The 17,395-nt window shown below is 47.4% G+C and overlaps 4 protein-coding genes across 4 annotated transcripts, besides 3 other annotated features; 1 reads left to right on the top strand and 3 right to left on the bottom strand.

The window, feature by feature from the left end:
* Positions 1–20: 20 nt before the first annotated feature.
* Positions 21–1,655, bottom strand: Tb11.02.0750 (t-complex protein 1 subunit zeta; the record flags this gene model as incomplete). The annotated part of the gene is made up of 1 exon (XM_823313.1): positions 21–1,655. One exon carries the CDS (start codon positions 1,653–1,655, stop codon positions 21–23), a length of 1,635 nt encoding a protein of 544 aa, XP_828406.1.
* Positions 1,656–1,959: 304 nt separating this feature from the next.
* On the bottom strand, positions 1,960–2,280 carry Tb11.02.0740 (60S ribosomal protein L44; the record flags this gene model as incomplete). Its single annotated transcript, XM_823312.1, has 1 exon — positions 1,960–2,280. The coding sequence occupies one exon, from the start codon at positions 2,278–2,280 to the stop codon at positions 1,960–1,962; it is 321 nt and encodes a 106-aa protein (XP_828405.1).
* A 173-nt stretch (positions 2,281–2,453) lies between these two features.
* Positions 2,454–2,474: a microsatellite.
* Positions 2,475–8,135: 5,661 nt separating this feature from the next.
* Positions 8,136–8,160: a sequence feature (AT_rich).
* Positions 8,161–10,864: 2,704 nt separating this feature from the next.
* Positions 10,865–11,983, top strand: Tb11.02.0730 (metacaspase; the record flags this gene model as incomplete). Its single annotated transcript, XM_823311.1, has 1 exon — positions 10,865–11,983. One exon carries the CDS (start codon positions 10,865–10,867, stop codon positions 11,981–11,983), a length of 1,119 nt encoding a protein of 372 aa, XP_828404.1.
* A 14-nt stretch (positions 11,984–11,997) lies between these two features.
* Positions 11,998–12,022: a sequence feature (AT_rich).
* Positions 12,023–16,533: 4,511 nt separating this feature from the next.
* Positions 16,534–17,082, bottom strand: Tb11.02.0720 (hypothetical protein; the record flags this gene model as incomplete). The annotated part of the gene is made up of 1 exon (XM_823310.1): positions 16,534–17,082. The coding sequence occupies one exon, from the start codon at positions 17,080–17,082 to the stop codon at positions 16,534–16,536; it is 549 nt and encodes a 182-aa protein (XP_828403.1).
* Between the last annotated feature and the right edge of the window lie 313 nt (positions 17,083–17,395).

Below are 17,395 nucleotides of genomic sequence, written 5' to 3'. Positions count from 1 at the left end.
TTTAATATAGATCGACTGTTTTACTGCGACGGGGGGGCACCGGCTCCGCGGCGCCCAGCCTTCATAATTTCATCTACCAGTAGTAGCTGGGCGACAATCTCTCCAGTCGTCTCTAGAATACTTCGTTTCACAAGGACGTTATCCAGGATCCCAGCCGCTAGCGGGTCAACGGTGCTTCCCGTGTCGAGTCGAAGGCCCACCCAGCGCCCTTCCTGGCGTGCTCGTCGGCTGGCCTCCTGCAGGGAAATAAGGCACTGCTGAACATCAAGGCCGGAGTTCTCCGCCAAGGTTTTCGGTATGACAAGGATGGCATCGGCGTACGCTCGAACACCAATTTTTTGTTTACCTGACACGGTGTCAGCATAACGGGTCAGATGGTCGTGAAGAGCCACCTCAAACGAGCCGGCGCCTGCGAGAACGCCACCCCTCTCGTAAGCGTTCTTGACTGCACGAAGACCATCACGAATGGCATCCTTGAGTTGGGCAATAGTGTGATCATTGGGTCCCTTGACAAGCAATGTGCAGCTCCGACCCTTACGCGCATCCTCCACGAAGGTGTACTTGTCGTCACCCAATGTGTACTCTTGTACACGTCCAGCCTCACCAAGGACATCCACTGTGAGGTTCTCGGTTGTGTTTACGGCCTCACCCCCGCAGGCCAGAATAAGGCGTTCCATATTACGACGCTTGGCACGCCGTAGAGCCAAAATCCCCTCCTTGGACAGCATCTCCAGTGCAATCGGGTCAATTCCCTTCTGATTGATTACAACGAAGCTGCGCTGATTTTCCTTCGTGCAAACCTGTTTCTTTAGAGCAATGATGTCCCTAACGCGGTCATCTGTTACCTTCCGCTCCGCGGTAACCATACGCGCTTTCTCCGCCGCATCCTTGAAGTAAAAACCGGTGTTCAGTTCGCTTCGCTCGTACTCAAGAGAAACGTTACAGACCAGAATGTAGGCATTCTCCAGGTACTTTGGCATGTTGTCATTACGACCACCGTGGTCCAAAACAATCCCGTTCACAAAACGAGTATCCGAGCTCAGGCGATGCTTCATGTGCATGACCTCAACCATATGTAGATCAATTTCTCTTCCATCTTCGGGGACAACAGCGAGCACAGAGTCAACCACAGCCTCCGCCAGTTGAACCGACATGTGTGCGTTAACCTTCGTTGAGAGGGCAGTGTGAGCGACATTTGTGAGGTATTCTCGACGAGTGGCAACGGGGATCTCAACGACGCTTTCCTCCAAATATTTAACTGCTTCGTTGCGGGCAAGTCGAAAGCCCTCCGTCAGGATACGAGGATGAAGACCATCTTGGATGTACCTCTCACACTGCCGCATCATTTCACCAATCACAAGGACTGCGCTCGTCGTCCCATCACCAGTGATGTCATCGACGGCAGTGGCGGCGCGAGCTATGAAAACAGCAGTTGGGTGTTGAATCTGCATTTCACCTAGAAGAGTGATTCCATCCTTAGTAATTTTAATAAGCCCAGCACCTGAAACGAGCATCTTCATTGTGCCTCTGGGGCCCAAGTTCGTCTTGAGCACTTCCTGTAATCCACGGGAGGCAACCATATTTATCTCGAGTGCACTAGCCTTCCGGGCTTGTTTCCCTCCGGGATTTATGTATGCTAGGTTAGATGCCATCATCTTTCCCCCTTAATCCAATCTCGCTGCTTTTACAATTAATTGTGCTTGGTTATTCTTCATAGCGTTTTGTCACAGTTCAGTTTCACCAAAGTAAATGGCAATAGAAGTATGTAAAATAAAGATATTTTTGTTAAAAGGAGGTATAATGATGCTTGTACGCAATGAAAAGTAGAGATTGCGCACACCCTGCCAACTCGGCGCGCTCATACACCATCGTAATTACACAGTTAGAACACAGAAGATGAAAAGAAAAAAAGAAAGTTCATACTGCTCAAACCGGATGTCATCAGTCTCGCCGCACAACCTACCAAGTGGGGTCCTTGTTGCCAGTCTTCTTTTTGTCGTTCAGCTCGAAGTGCTTCGTGCGCTTCAGCACGTTCTGGATAATCGATTTGCAGTTAGAACACTGAAGCTTCAGAACAATCTTCTTGGTCGTCTTCGCCTTTTTGTGAAAGATGGGCTTTGTCTGACCACCATAACCAGACTGCTTGCGGTCGTAGCGACGCTTACCTCGGGCGTACAGGCGCGCCTTGCCAGCCTTGTACTGCACAACCTTGAAGCTCTTGTGAGCGTTGCACCGCTCATCAGGGCAGTGCATCTTCTTTTTCTTCGGGTAGTTGACCATCCTGGGCTGTCGGAGCTAGTACAGAAGTAGAAATTAAGGTCAAAACACAATGTTAATAGAATGTTTCTCAAAAAACTTAGGAATTAAACAGTGTGGGCAGTGACAAGAGGGAAATAGAGAAGGTGATGTCACCATCTCTGGTTATAATAAACACGATGAAATTCTAAATCAACATATATATATATATATATATACCAATTCAGACAATATTCACACCAGTAATAAGCATTAAAAAAAGGTTCGAAGGACGGTATTAATAAACAACCAGATTAGCCTACTTTTTAGGAGTGGGGGAAAGGTAACAAATGATATTTCAGTATTCGGATATGGCCTCAATTGCCACTCACTGCAACTTAAACAGTTGAGTGCACATTACTTTTTTTAAAACAAAGAATAAGAGTACTTTCTACAACCATGAAGCAACCAGTGATCCAATCCCTGAGCTGTTTACTGCTGTAGACAGTACATTCAACTTCAAAAGTTACATAAAATGTTCCAAATACCTATGCTCGAAATGTCTGCGCATCGAACCATTATTAGCACTACTTCAATTGGGTCCTCCAATCTGATGAAGATGCACGCCACTCCTATATTTAGGATGAATGGGCGTAAATAATACAACAAAATATTTAAAAAAAAAAGTAAGAACGATCTAGCCCAATAAACAGCGCCCCCTCCACAACAGTTCACTATCACAAGTTCCGTGACGGTCCCCGTCCGGTAGATGAGTATGAAACGAGGTAAATGATTTGCAATCACCACATGTGACCCCATCTAAAAAGAAAAAAAAGGAATAAATGACAAAAATCTACCTCGTGAAATTTGAACTTCTACACTCCTGGTCATAGCATATATTAGCAAATGAGTAGGAAAAAATAGTTTCTCGTTGCACTCTACTTTGGTCGCCAACAAAATTTGAGGTCGGGTTCAAATACACCCCCCCCCCAAAAAAAAGGGGGTACGGAAGGGAAATGTCCCGTCGAGACCCACACCGCACACCAATGAAAGTAAACAAAAAGTCGTTGCAGCTCGGGGTGTAAAACAATAAGAAGTCGGAGTAAACCCTGCCACCGCAAAAAGGATATGTGGAGACATCCCGTGGGACGACGTTACGTGAAGAATATACGCTGAAAAGAAATTTGTGACATGTTAAATGTATCCCATATGTGTGTGCACGTGTTGTCAGTAAACTTAGACAGTTCAAACAATAGGAGTGCGCATCACTAGAATACAAAAAAATCCACAACCCACTCCTCGCCATTGATATAAGTTACACACTGGATCAGGGCAAGCAGGGCATGAACAAAAGCACCGACACTTAAAGAAGCATAAATTGACGCAAAGGTGAATAAAATTTCTCTTTAAATGAAGAGCGCTGCAACGAAATCGGTCAATAAAAGTTTCAGGCGACAACAATGAAATAATAACTCCTTTGCAGGTACACGCAGCGTGAAGGATATCATCTCATAATTATTCCAGATTAACACAGAGCAGTAAGAATAACCACAATGTGAGTCACATTCACACCAGCAAACAAAGTGAGCTCATATCCTTTCTCACCTGTGTTTCTTACTGGCGCGTAAATGGGATACATCTTTACAACGTCATACAGAGGATGCTGCGCCGCAACCGCGTGCACGGGACCACGTTCAAGAATGGCAAAACTACGAGGAATACATGAACATTTAATGCACACAGCAACTGTCAATCCAAAAATGGTTGGGAGTCACTTCGCGGAATTACCTCTTCACGGAAAGCAGAGCTACAGAACATTCATCACCGACACTCGTTTAACGCGGACTCCCAAGAAGGACAGGGAAACAACCATCTCGATCAACGGTTGAGCCAAAACATATAAATAGTAAAAATGGTATCTTAAAGCAAATGTAAGTACCTATAAAATCAAGCACAGTATGAGCAATTCTCACCAACGAGAGCCGTAGCACTCGCCTAAAGCAAAAATACCGCACCCCCGCTTCACATTTCAAAAACAAAAAAAAGGCATATAGAATCATAAACGTGAGACAGAACGCGTAAGTAGTCCAATGCTCGTGTAGCGGTAAGCAAGATTTTTAAAAAAGAACACAGAAGCTGTTGTGATAACCCGATAACTTGTGACGCATATTGTCCCATATTCCCTCGGGAGACCACCGTAGCATCAACACAACCCAACAGAAACTTCCGTTACGTGCAGCGACGGATAAAAACAAGAAGAGTAATAAACCACAAGCCCCCACAACGAGCATCGGAGGCTCCCTAATAGAAGAAAGGAGAAAGGGAAAGATATTGCTGCAATCAGAAAAACATTATTCCTCTACATTTAATATGAACCCCCTTTGTCGTAACGCAAAAAAAAAAGCAGAGGACTAAACTTAAATTAGCAAATATATTCTCGTTACGAGAAAGAATGCGATTTTTAGTAAACACGTGCAGAGCTGTAATAACAAACGAAACCAGATATAAAGAAAGATATCATCACGAAGAGTTAAATTTTAAAACAACTGTAACGGTGCACGACGCAGAAAGTAATCAACAGCACAGATTTAAAGGGAAACAAAATAAAGACTTCCTCTGCCACCTACAACAGGGTTTCCATCATTGATGAATACAGAACCATCTGTAGTGTGTCTTGTCTCCCGGATATATCAATATGCAGCACTTTTATATAATATTCACTCGGTACCTACCCAGCTGCCCACTGCAAAGTGAGGAAAGGAGAAACTACAGCACATGAATTAATCCAAATCCCACGCCATCAAAAAAAATTCGGTAGCTCCAAACACTTAGGTAAAAGGCATAAACTTCCCTATTTCAGCATGTGGCAGCACTATTACAAGCCACCGTAAACAAAATCTCGCTTAGAACTACCGCCGGCATCCCTGAGAAACTCCTATGTTTGTATCAAATGACTGAGAAGTTGCATTTAAACGGACTGCATATCGTCTTCTGGGTGCCGCTTCCAAAGCTCACATGAGCTACAGTCCCCCAGCGCTAGCACATATTTTTAACAAGTGTGTTGCTGATGTCAGGAATGGGGTCGCCGGCATCCCGGTGCTTGGGCAACAAGGTTTGTCACACGCTTCTACTACATCATAGTGTTTCCTAATAACCCCCTTAATTGTCCTCCTAGCGGCCGTCACGCTTCAATTTGATATTACGTCATGCATTCATCCGTTTAATTCTTCTGTTCATTTCCACCGACACTGTCGTGCTTCGTGCACAACGGTGGTATAACTGATGTAATGACGCTGCGAAACAAACCTATAAACTTTGGGGACTACGAAATTCACATTCAAAGATACCAAATGCATAGTGTGCATCATTCATTTCATTTACATCTCCTACCACCCTGTGAAACAGGGTAATTCTGTAAGACTCTACATCGTGTCCTTCACAGCAAAAAAAAAAAACTTTCCAAGTGAAACAGAGTTATTCTGCTGGCACCTTGTTGCTCCACCAGGCACACTGACTGTTCCTCCACACAGAAATACAGAGTTGCTTTAATTTTTTTAAAAAAGTCTCCCCCCATCCTCCCCACACGGTTCCGCTCCGGACACTGCCACTAGAATCTTCAAGCTCCGTGCGGTTTAAATGAATCACAGCAAAATAACGAAGTGTTAACCTACAAAATGGCTATTCATCGACAATTCAATCGGTCCCTGAATAGCACCGGTGTCTTACGCGGTCCGCATGATAAGGCATTAACCCACTGCCCCTGGGGGGGGGGAGAAAAAAAGTGAATCATTATCCAGTCGTCCCCGCATGCAAAACAAAAGGAGTGGACAGATATCTCTTTTTTTTTTTTTGCTATGAGTGTCATCGCCTCCGTTGAATAGATTGTTCTACCTGGTTAACACTAAATATATTCAGCCCTCTCGAGGGTGATTTGTGCGTTTCCCCTTCACCTGGAAGACCCTTAGCACTTTAGCGAATGATACTAAACAGTTGCCTTGGTTCCAACGCCGAGCGCACCCAATATCCAACATATATAAAAACTCCAGGACCTACATCAACCAAATGAGATCGGGAGAAAATGCCTGCTTTCTCCCCCAACATTGACAACAGTATAGGCTCCCCTCGCTACGGTGGAATATGACACTGGTATGCATTCAGCTTGGACAGCTCCTCAACTTCTCGGCCCATCTGCAGATAGCGCCAAGCAGCTATGGATTGCCAGACGACCCCTTAAGCAGGATCACCGCGGAAGAACCGATCCCTTAACGTGCCATACTATAATATACGAGCTAGCGGATGACCTCCGTCTGAAACATTCAGCAGGACGCCAGAACAGACGGAGCGTGTTACACACCACCCCATCCAGCACACGAAAAAGCCGCAACCAGGACGCGCTACCCACAAATCCCCTGGCCACGGGCGGGAAATAAAGTAAAATAAACCAGGCCTCGGCCACCCACGGCATCTACGCATTGCACCAACCGAGGCAAGCGACGCAAGCTGCGGGAGCAATGTCACCACGCCCCATCTTGGGAAACAGGCAGCTTGAATACGCTTAGCGCAAAGCAGGGCCGTACATTTCCCCCACCTCGCACGGGCAGCCCAGACTGTTGAGCTACGGTGCTGCACCTCTGACTGCCGCGGAAGGGTAACATCGCCACACCCACGTGAGTCGGTGTGCCTATCGGCTCAGCATCCATTCCCCCCCCCCCCCCCCGGCATCTATGCTGGAGCTGTGGAAACAACGGCCGGGCCACTGCAGCCGTTAGTGAACGTCTCGCCACACATCGAGGGCAAGTCCAGTGCGACCAACGCCAGAGCGGCCGACGTGGACACAACAATCTCGCCTTATTGCTCTCCTCCTGCGGCCGATAAAAAAAAAAGGTAAACACTTAACAATTTGGCATGTTCCATTGTGCCACCATGTGGAGGGGGGCGGAACCACCCTTTTGGCGTGTGCGTTTTCTGCATGGTAGAGGGAAAAGAGACGGTTAGCGTGATGTCTTCGGGAGGCTTCGTGGCCACATTCCCCAATACGGAGTGCTGTGGTACCTACCAAGGTCGGGCTCGGCCTGCCGAAAGGGGTCTTAATTGTGAGCCCACGACGTTTCAGGCGTTTGGAGCACGAGCATTCGCGGTTATATATGTCTATTGCCTGCCTTCTGAGGGGTAAAAGTGCGAGCCCTACGCAGTCTTACCGGGTGTACCGTTAGGTAACCGGCGATTGCAGTTCCTCGCTGGTGGTTAAACAGGTAGACATGGTCGGCAGTGTCGCGGACGCGCTTCATAAAACCAGTGGGTAGATGCGGTTCGTTTCGTATGTCGAACTCCTCAAGGAGGCAATGCCACTTAAAGTAAAGAGATGGAGGCATTTCGCCCCAGCGTCCGCCGCCAGCGGAGTGACCGGGTGTCAGCTTGTTTTCCACGAATGTGTGAGCTATGGCACCGAGGAAGGAGGAATACGTTGGTAGCACTGCGGTGGTGGACGGTGTGGAATTTAAGAAATTGTGAATGGCTTGGGCTGTAGTGAGTGGCAACGGACCCTTTTATCATATCGTGTCTGGATGTGCCCCTTTTTAAAAAATTGTAAACAGGATTGGGAAATTCGTTGGTTCGTGAAACTCGGCGACTATTTGGTCAAATCGCAAAATACCATTGCGCTTTCTAGTGCGTCCGCCGTCAAGGTTCTGGGGTGGAGCTGAAGGTTTGTTTGCGTTTGAAATATTATAACGGTTTGGCCGCTTTGTTTGAGGACGCTCATTCGTACGCATTTTCATACGCAGTATATTCTTTGAGGTGCCTTACGTTACTTTTTTTTTTAAAATGTTCGCAGCCTAGATGACTATGTTGTCTCGGGGCCACTGTATCGGTAAACAATATTCGGAAACTCTCGCGATGGCTTTATTTATTAAAAAAAAAAAATATGGCACCTGCGGTTGACGTATTTTATTTTGCTCCGTAAAACTGCGGTGTGCGGTGTTGCTGCACCGACGTGGATCCTATGTTTTATTTTCTATGCCACTTTCGATACAATACTTATCGGTCGTTGCATATGGGGATCCACGTTTCGTCACATGTTTCTCAAAAGGTTCAAATTTCTCGTTGGGCCCTTTTGAATCAATGAAGGATATTGGGCTGGGTGAATTAACATCCTACACATATTATCTGATGTGGGATTGCCTTGCATTTGAATAGAAGGAGTCTGTTATGCAACAGCACTCCGAAACAGCGTAACGCAGCCGCTATCCTAAAAATGAAAACAGCAGATGAAAAGTAGATATGTGACTCACACATTTTAAAAAATTGCAGAACTGGTGGTTCATACGGACACGCACCGCTATCTAAACTCGAACAATGCGAAACGACGGGAAGGCGAGCGGTGTTAAGCATGTCTAGGGTTTTTTACAATAAGGTGAAGCAACGTTAGTCCCGCAATGATAATAACAGCAACAATTGTAAGGAGTTTTCGTTTCGACAAAGTGGGGAGAGAGAAACTCAAAAGATTTGAGTGTCTACATTCCCCTTCCCGCTGCGTACCAACTAAGACCTCTTTAACCATTTGGGGTGGTATTTTGAAGCGTAGTTCATCTAAATTTGTGTGCGAAAAGCTTTTATATATCATTCTTTACTTTTTTTTAAAAAAAAAAAGTCATATATCAAAATATTGGTAAGTCACGCAGGTAAGTTGGTAATAAAACTTCTCAGAGAGTCAGTTAGCAGGACAAACAATGTAACTATAGTTCATCTCTCAACGTTTGGACTCCACGGAAAACGTGAAGGGGGAGGGAAATTGGTGTGAATGAGTCTATGAGCTATTCGCTCTCGATTTGAGAAAGAGGTTGAGGCAGGTTATTTTGCTTTTGCTTCGTTGCTTTTGTCTTTGCATTAACTGAACGGTAATTTGTGCATATATTATTACTTTCCCCAATTTTTCGCGGAAGCACACCAATACTCACTACGTACGGTTGATAACGGTGGAAGTTGCGTTGTTTAGATTTATTAAATTTCGTTTACGCGTATAACCAGTTTAGGTGTTGTTTTCTTACTGACGCTTATGGCAGTAATCTACCTTCGTGTGTCCCCGTTACTGCTGACCCACACCGTCTTGGTTGCATGGTAAAGCGTTTTCGTTGCAGGAGGTCCACCTCAACAAGTTCCACAGTAACGTGTGTACACAGTGGGCTTCGAGGTTTTACCGATGCAATGACGGTATATAGGGGATGACGGGCGCGGTTTTTCAATATCGATTGATGCAAATGGGTCACTGCCAATGGGGATACAACGACTTTTATAATAAATCATGAATATTTTTATTTACCTTCGTTGATGCCAATACTGTTTGGTTTCTCATTAGGCGATCCGTCGGTACCTTGTCGGTCACTCCATACTGTGCCTGTGAAGGTTGTTGCAGCACGTCTAACGGTGCACCCACTAGTGACCCTAGTCCAGACATTGTATTTTAGTTAACTTGTTGGTATCGACGTCTACAACTGTCCTCCTAACCAAAATGTGAATTCTCACTGGAGTATAATTAGTTTATTCCCCTGACACTGGTGCAAAAACGTGTTGACGCATCTGACGATAGGAGCGATATTAACTAGTCCCTTATTGTGTTTGCATGTCTCTATACATGGGTATGCACTTGGTATAGCGAAGGCTACTACATATTTGTTCGCCTCAGCAGCAGATGGGGACTTTTCGTACACTTGGTGCCACGGTTTTGGTTGCTGCCCTTCACCGTACGCACTTGCGCATAGATTTGTATACTTTTCTTTATCTCTCTTGATAGATTAAGGTGATATGTTTAATGTAAAATGATGCTATGCTGACTGAATAATGTTTCATATTTTTTTGTTGCAAATGAATGTGCAACTGCTCTGGCTCGTGCATTAAGCGCCAATTGCGTAACATAAACCATTGCAGTGCCAGCGAAATGGCTTGTGAATGTGTTTGTGTGAACAAGGTAAAGCGCCCGCCAGTTGTGCCCAGACGTGTAAGAAATTTTTCGCGGGTGCTGCATAGTTGGCAGGGGTATTTTTTTTTCTTAATTTTCTTTAGCGATGCATTCCCTTCCACAGATGGGAAATCTACGTAGTGGAGCTAACATAGCACCAGTGACTGGCGTTTTTATTTTTATTTTTTTCAACGTAAGGTTGTTAGCCCCCCCCCCCCCCAATTCATCATCGGGTGGGGCGAAATACGAAATGTAAAGGAATTGGTATTCGAGCAACGTTGCATTGCCATGAAACCTTGAAGTGCAGGGGAAAGGGATCATGTTACGCGGATTGCTTTGGCGAAGCATGAGTCAAGGAAGAAGTTGCAGAAAGAAAAAAGTGATAATCAATGAGGGTTGGAAACCTATATCCATTGCTTACATTACGGTGGGTGCGTCGTCCCCAGAACTGGAGGGGAGCTGAGAAGATATTTAGTAAAGGAGGAATCTTGGAATCGGATAATGGCCATTTTCTCCTGAATTTCTATTCGTCCCTACCTCAATCTACTGGATGTCAATTTTTTTTTTTACCACTGATACGGTATTTTCCCCCATTTCAATATCTTCCTTTTTGCACCACTTATATATCGTAGGTTTGTTGTGTGGACTGATCACTTCCGACTGCGCCTTCGAGGTATGTCGTCTGAAAAAGTCGCTGGCTATGTTCAGTGCGTCGTTGGCATTATATTTGGTGTTGTCACAGGAGGCGCATCAATATATGTCACGATCGCGATGGAGCTCCTTCAAGTCGCTGTGCCATACGTTCTGGTAACTCTCGGTCTTCAGCGCCGACCTCCAAAAGGTGGTGTCGACAAAGCGATGGCGGAAGCAGAGAGTGTCGAAGCGGAGGTCATGAAGAAACCCAGTAAGCAGCAACGATCTTTCCGTGCACTTTTTATTGGCATTGATTATAAAGGAACTCCAGCTGAGCTCCGGGGGTGTCAGGCTGACGCGGTGATGATGGCCGGCACAATGGAAAAAATTGGCATTCCGATTACTGAGAGGTGCGTCCTTATGGATACCGACGACCCCAGGTTTAACGCCATCAAGCCCACACGAGCGAACATCTTGCAGCACATGGCATGGCTTGTTAAGGACGCGAAGCCTGGCGATGCCCTTTTTCTTCACTATTCCGGTTACGGTGCACAGGTGCGTGCGGAGGAGGATAAAGAGGAGGAGTTCGATCAGTGCATTGTGCCCTGTGACTACGAAGAAAATGGTTGCATACTGGATAATGAGCTTCACGAAATCATATCAACACTACCAAGGGGAGTCCGTCTGACAGCCGTGTTCGACTGTTCGCACGCGGGGACGCTCCTTGACCTTCCGTTCAGTCTCATTTGCAGCAGCAACGACTGCTCTGCAGTGGGTGAAATGAAACGCATCCGCACAGGTGGTGATGTTAATGCCCATGTACTCATGTTTTCCGCCTGTGGAGACGACGAGGCAGCTGCTGACTTGCCCAATGCTGGAGACTTCGTGGAAGGCGCCTCTGGCTCCGGTGGTGCCGCCACACAGTGCTTCATTTCCATGTTGTTAAACAAGACACCAGGAACTATCTACAGCCTCCTCTCAACAACACGTGATAAACTGAGGGAAAAGGGATTCAAACAGTCGCCGCAAATGAGTGCGTCGAGGTGCCTCAGCCTAACCGAGAAGTTTACGTTAACCGAGCTTTTCTCGGTGGCCGAACCGTGCCCTAATATCCTAACTGGAGAACCGCGTTGGAAAACCACCCCTCTTGGTGGAAAATAAGAGCTTTAGCAATGAAATATATATATATATATATAATATGTGCATAAGTCGGTGTTGACACATATGAGCATAAAGTGACACATATCCCTTCTCATAGGGACCTTTCCCTTTTTTATTAACCTTTTTTGGTTCGTGGATGCGGGGAAGATGTCCATCCGTGTTGTCCCGATTCTAGTGTCACTCGCTGTTCTCGTTGGGTCCTTTGGGCGAAAACGAGCATTCGGTGCGAGGATGATATGTCAAGTGGATGCCGGACGATGGCCGCCGGTGTCTACGTCGCTTTCTAAAGCTCAATTCTGCTTTTTTTGTGTGTGTGTGTGTCAGGAACAGTGACAAGAAAGAAGAATAGTAATAATCGTTTTTTTTTTTTGCTTAACGAGGGTTGCGTGGGGCAGGCGTTGGGTTCACTGGGAGAATTACTGAAAGGTGGGTTTCGTATCTTTATTGGTGGGAGCAGGACGGTTCTGAGCGACGTCAATAAGGGGCGTGAACGACGTAGCAGCAACTTTTACTACTCCACATTGTTTTGTACACATTTTCTTTTTATTTTTCTCTCAGGGAATCGAGTTTTACTCCATTTTGCTCTTGAACCTGAAAATATTTCTGCGCTTTGTGTTTGTGCGTTTTTATTCGTTCGCACCTCCACATCGCCCGAATTACTCCCGTGTTCCTTTTTCGTCCGCAGCCGACCCATCCCGCATTACCAAGTGAAAGTGGAACATCCTCATAGCCTTGTGTCGACATTTATGTTACTTTACCACACGCTATTGGGGCCGGGACTCAAGAAACGGTATGTAAAGCGTTGGTGCTGGTGCTTTTGCCGTTAATACGCGTCTACATGGCGCTTCAGTGTGACGGAAATAAAGCATATATTTGCGGATTAGCATGGGTGAACATGCAGGAAATATGCTGTTACTCCTTTATGTAATATCGTATGATTGCATTGATTTTGTTTTGCTTTTCTAAAAAAAGAGTACCCTAACCTGCACTTCGGTGTATGGAGAGGAACGTCGTTGGGGTATAAAGCACTTGGTTATGTGTGATTTCTAATATTCCCCCCCCCCTTAGAAACATTCCCTATTCTGTCGCTCAAACGTATCCAGGACCTCGACCACGGAGAACTCATTGACTGCGTCGACCGTGGTGGGAAGGCTTATGTCATCCTCTCCTACAAAAAAAAAAAAAAAACAACGGTTCCTCTGCTTCCCGGTTCTTGCTCGTCGCAAAAGGCCCCAAGATAACGCACGAAAGCGGCTAAGCCTCAATAATGTTTGTGGGCGTTAGCTTGTTTCACCATGGGGGAAGGTGTCTGGACGAGGTGGGAGGCCTCCATTAAGTCCCTGCGCACCACTGTTTCCCCATAGGCTTAATACCTTGCCCAAATGGAGGACGGGGGAGAATCCCCACGGCCGCTTCGTCCTCCTGTACCACTACCCAATGCAGTGAAGGCGAATGGGGGACAATGAATGAGTGAAAGATAACGGAATTTTTTGAGAGTTGAAAAAACAAATGTGGATGCCATACAGGTGGAGTAAACCCCCTTTTCGGTACTGCTACCAAATGCAAGTCTTCCTGGAATAACAAGTAACTATTCTACCCCCCCCCCCTGAGTATCAACCTTCACAAAGCGGTTGAATATGGTGGTCCGGCCGTGCCTGCACACGGTTTTTCGTGTCCTAGCTCGACTGCTGTTGTCTTCAGGGGCATACATGTACCTTTCCGACCTTCCCCGGAGTGGGAATACCTTGTGCCGCATATGGGTGTCGGGCGTCCGAGCGGAAAGAGTTGCCGCGCGGAGTCTCTACTGTAGGAAAAAAAAGAGCAACTAGAAAGTGTGGACATCACGATAGCGTGTTGCCAACGAAACACATGCGGGGATACCCATTAAATCTGACCAGCGTGCCTTTGCGCCAGAGCCCAACACCCTAGAAAAATGCGCCCCATTTGTGCCTTCTTTCCTCCTCCTCAAGTGATCATTTATATTGTGGACCATGGGTGGCCCAACACGACTCTCGTTAACGAAAACCGCGATCTGGTTTATCATCCGGTTTAAATCAATCCGGTTCTTTGGCTTCCAACCCTCTCGCTGCGTTACGCTGTTGCCCGTTCCCATCGCGCTTATCACAGCACTGGGTGATTCGGCGGCGGTAAACCCGGCCGCAGACTCCGACATGACACTTTTAGCCGATGGAGGTTTTTGCTCCCCTCACCCCTCCACTTTGGGTTCGTCCATTCGATGGAAAAGGGATGGGCACCTTCGTGTTTGGTTCCAACTCCTTTAGTCCGAACAGCTTGCACAGAAAATGTGCCGGACGCTTGAAAAAGTAAACCGCGTTTCGCGGCGTCCCCCACCGCACATTCTTCACCTAGCACTTTTAGGGCTTGGTATTGTGGTAACGGTGGGGAGGACTCCTCACGCTTCACCCCTAGATCACTGCACTGCCTTTCTACCTCAGGTCAGTTCTCCTGCCACATGCATTTTGTGAGAGCGCTTCATTCCACACGTTTTGTTGGGCAGTGGAGGACCCTTTGAAGTACCTTTGATGACACCAACGTCCCCATCGCCTGCATCCCTTTTGCTCCTTCGCCGCGTGTTTATTCTGTGTGTCGAACGAGTCCTATCACGTGACCACGTTGCCAATTCCACCAACCACATTCGTGCACCAATTTCCGTTATTTCCTGCAACCTGTTGTTCGGATAGTACCGGATTCTTTAAGGGCCTAGCACTTCCGGTATTGCCTCTCACTATTGCTTCCACCCCAACTGCTTTAACAACCCGGAGAGATTTTGTTGTTCTCCGGCAGCCTTGGCGCCAGTTGGTGGTCGCTCTCTCGCTCTCCTTTCGAACACCCGGAATGTTGCTTTCCTGTTTGTTTGATCAACCAACCTGGGGTGGTGTTGCGTTCCTCCGTGCGTGGCGTGTGCGGTGTTACTGTTTTCAGGACTGCACAGTCAGTTTGCGCGTTTAGGGAAGGGATTCAGGCATATCCAGGTTACTCTGTCGTCCTTGGTATACTTTTTACCCCCACTTGCCCTTGGCACATAGTGGAATGTTCAGAGGTCGGATTGAACTATGCGGAGTCGTGCGCCGTGGTTGTGGCAACTGCGCTTCCCCTCGGATGCCGTGGGCACTGCGGTAGCGGACATCACCTAACCGCCGACGCCCCTTTCTTTTTTCCATCGATATATCTTCAACGCTTGCTTGGCTGTCCCACTTCGAAATCGCAACACAGTATTTTAGGAGTGATGGAAACATTTGGTGACGGTATCCCGCCACTCTTAGCGATAGGTGATATTTGAAGTGGATGGGCGTGACGTACTGGGCACTGCCGAGAGTCACTGCAGGCTGCTATCTGAGTTTCGCCTTTTTTTCCTCTTTTCTGTTGCACCGATTGCAAAGCCGAAATGTTTTGATGCTCCCGTTTCAAACGACACTGGTATCAATCATCTTCTCGCAGTAGGGGACTGCTATGCCGGAACCGGGTAAACGGAACCTCCCCGGTTATCTCGGGCGCTTCGGTGGATTCACCGCTATCAAGTTAGTTGGTCTCCAAACCCTCTTTCGGAGCATCGGCATCGTCATGCCAATTTCCTGTGGCGTTAGGTTGCTGTTGTTGATGTTGCTTTGAGGCTTCTCCGCATGGCAAAAGGGCTCCAAATGGAATGGCCTTGTCCACTGACAGATCTGTCGCGCGCCCCGCCGTGGATTGACGCTGCGACCTCTTCAATTCAGGCCAATCCGGTCGGGTGCCTTGCCGCCAGCTGGGTTCTCCTTCCTTAACAGAGCATGGGGGGCCTCGCCGCCGAGTTTGAGATATCCAGACTTGCCGAGGAGCCGGTGGTATTTGTCTTCTTTGTGGCCAGCACACGACTTTGCTTCCCAGCGGTTTTCTGTTTGGCTGCGGTCGTAACGGCCATAGATGAAACATATCGGAGGGTTGTTGTTGTTGTTGCCATTGAGTGCACTGGTCGCGGGGGTCGTTGTGGGTGGGCGTCGCACGTTGCTTCAACACTCTCTAGAGCGTGGGGTTTCGCTCCGTGTTTTTTTTGAAACCCGTACTGTCAAAAAAAAAAAAGGAGCGAGGGGCGTGCTTTCTACTCGCGGAAGGGCTGATGGTTAAAGTTGTGCTGCGAGGCCCCGGGCCTGTAAAGGGAGGTGGGGTGTTGAGTGTTTCCGCGCCCTTTTGGAGGTTGTGTAGTCTTCTTTGTATTTGCTTGGAGGGCAATCGATGGTGTCTTTTACCAGTTGGGCAGCGAAGCAGACTCCGTTTTTTCGGCTCCGTGGCTTTTGAGAGCTCCACCGTTTGTGGTGAGCCCACGCGAGGCCGCCGTTAAAGAAGAGGGCGGGGGAGGGGAGGAGTGATCAAAAGTCGCTGAGGGCCCGTAAGGCACCGTTGCTGCGTGCATCTGAGTCTGTTATTATTTGAGGGTCCCTGCACTGGCGTTGTGGAGGTAGCTGGCTGGTGGTCACTTTCTCCGGCCTTTTCACCCCCCCCCCCCAAGCCGGTTGTGTCGGGAAGACGGTGCGGGGCCGGTCCCCAAGGGATCTTCAGGATGGTTCGCTGCTTCGTTCGCGGTCCTTGGATCCAGGGGCTTGAGATGGGGTCGGCATCCGGCGGCAGGGTTGTTGGGGGGGGGGGGGGGTGCGGTCTTCACACTTAAACGCAGACCGCCCGACTCCATGTTCCGGAGGGCAGGGTGGAGGCCACCTCATATATTGTTTCGGTGATATGTTCGTGTTACGTTTGACGGTTCGGTCTTTACCATAACTTTCGGGGGACATGTAGGCAACCACCTCCGTCGATCCAAAACTTTCGCGCATAACCGTAACTACTTGGGTTTCTTTATGGAAAGACGTACCATCCCTGTTTCCAACTTTATTGGGTAGTACATTGCCACGTCTGACGGTAAAATAAAAATAAGGACAGTACGGTGCGTGCGCACAGCACGTGTCCAGAAACGTGTGTGTGTGGGGGGGGGCTTTGCCGTCTTTTGCGTTATCTTTATTAGCTTTTTCTCTCTCTCTTTTTTTTTTTGGGGGGGGGTAGGAGGGGGGTATTGTATTTTTGAGTTCCGAGGAAAGCCGTGGTTGGCACATCAAGTTGTTCCAGTTGAAAGACAGGTTCTATTGTCGCTAAAAAGGGAAATAGCGTTTGAATTACTGAAGTTAGGGAGGTGATTCATTTTTCTTTTTTGGCTGAGTCATTTCGCTTGCTTAATTCCGTGTACTTGTTGTCAATGGCCGGGTAGTAATCTACCATATATCTGGCACGCTGTACGCAGCTTCCAAAGCATGCCTTTAATCAAGAAGGTGAATATTACTCCAAAGTCGGTATATTTTCTCAACCCGGATATTCTGGATACCTTCTACCCGTTTGCAGTTGCGCGTGCAGTTGACTGTCTAAAAATCG

Source organism: Trypanosoma brucei (assembly GCF_000002445.2).
Source record: "Trypanosoma brucei brucei TREU927 chromosome 11 chr11_scaffold01 genomic scaffold, whole genome shotgun sequence".
NCBI lineage: Eukaryota > Euglenozoa > Kinetoplastea > Trypanosomatida > Trypanosomatidae > Trypanosoma > Trypanosoma brucei.
Note: the sequence above shows the minus strand (reverse complement) of the source record. Positions and strands in the feature narration are given on the sequence as shown.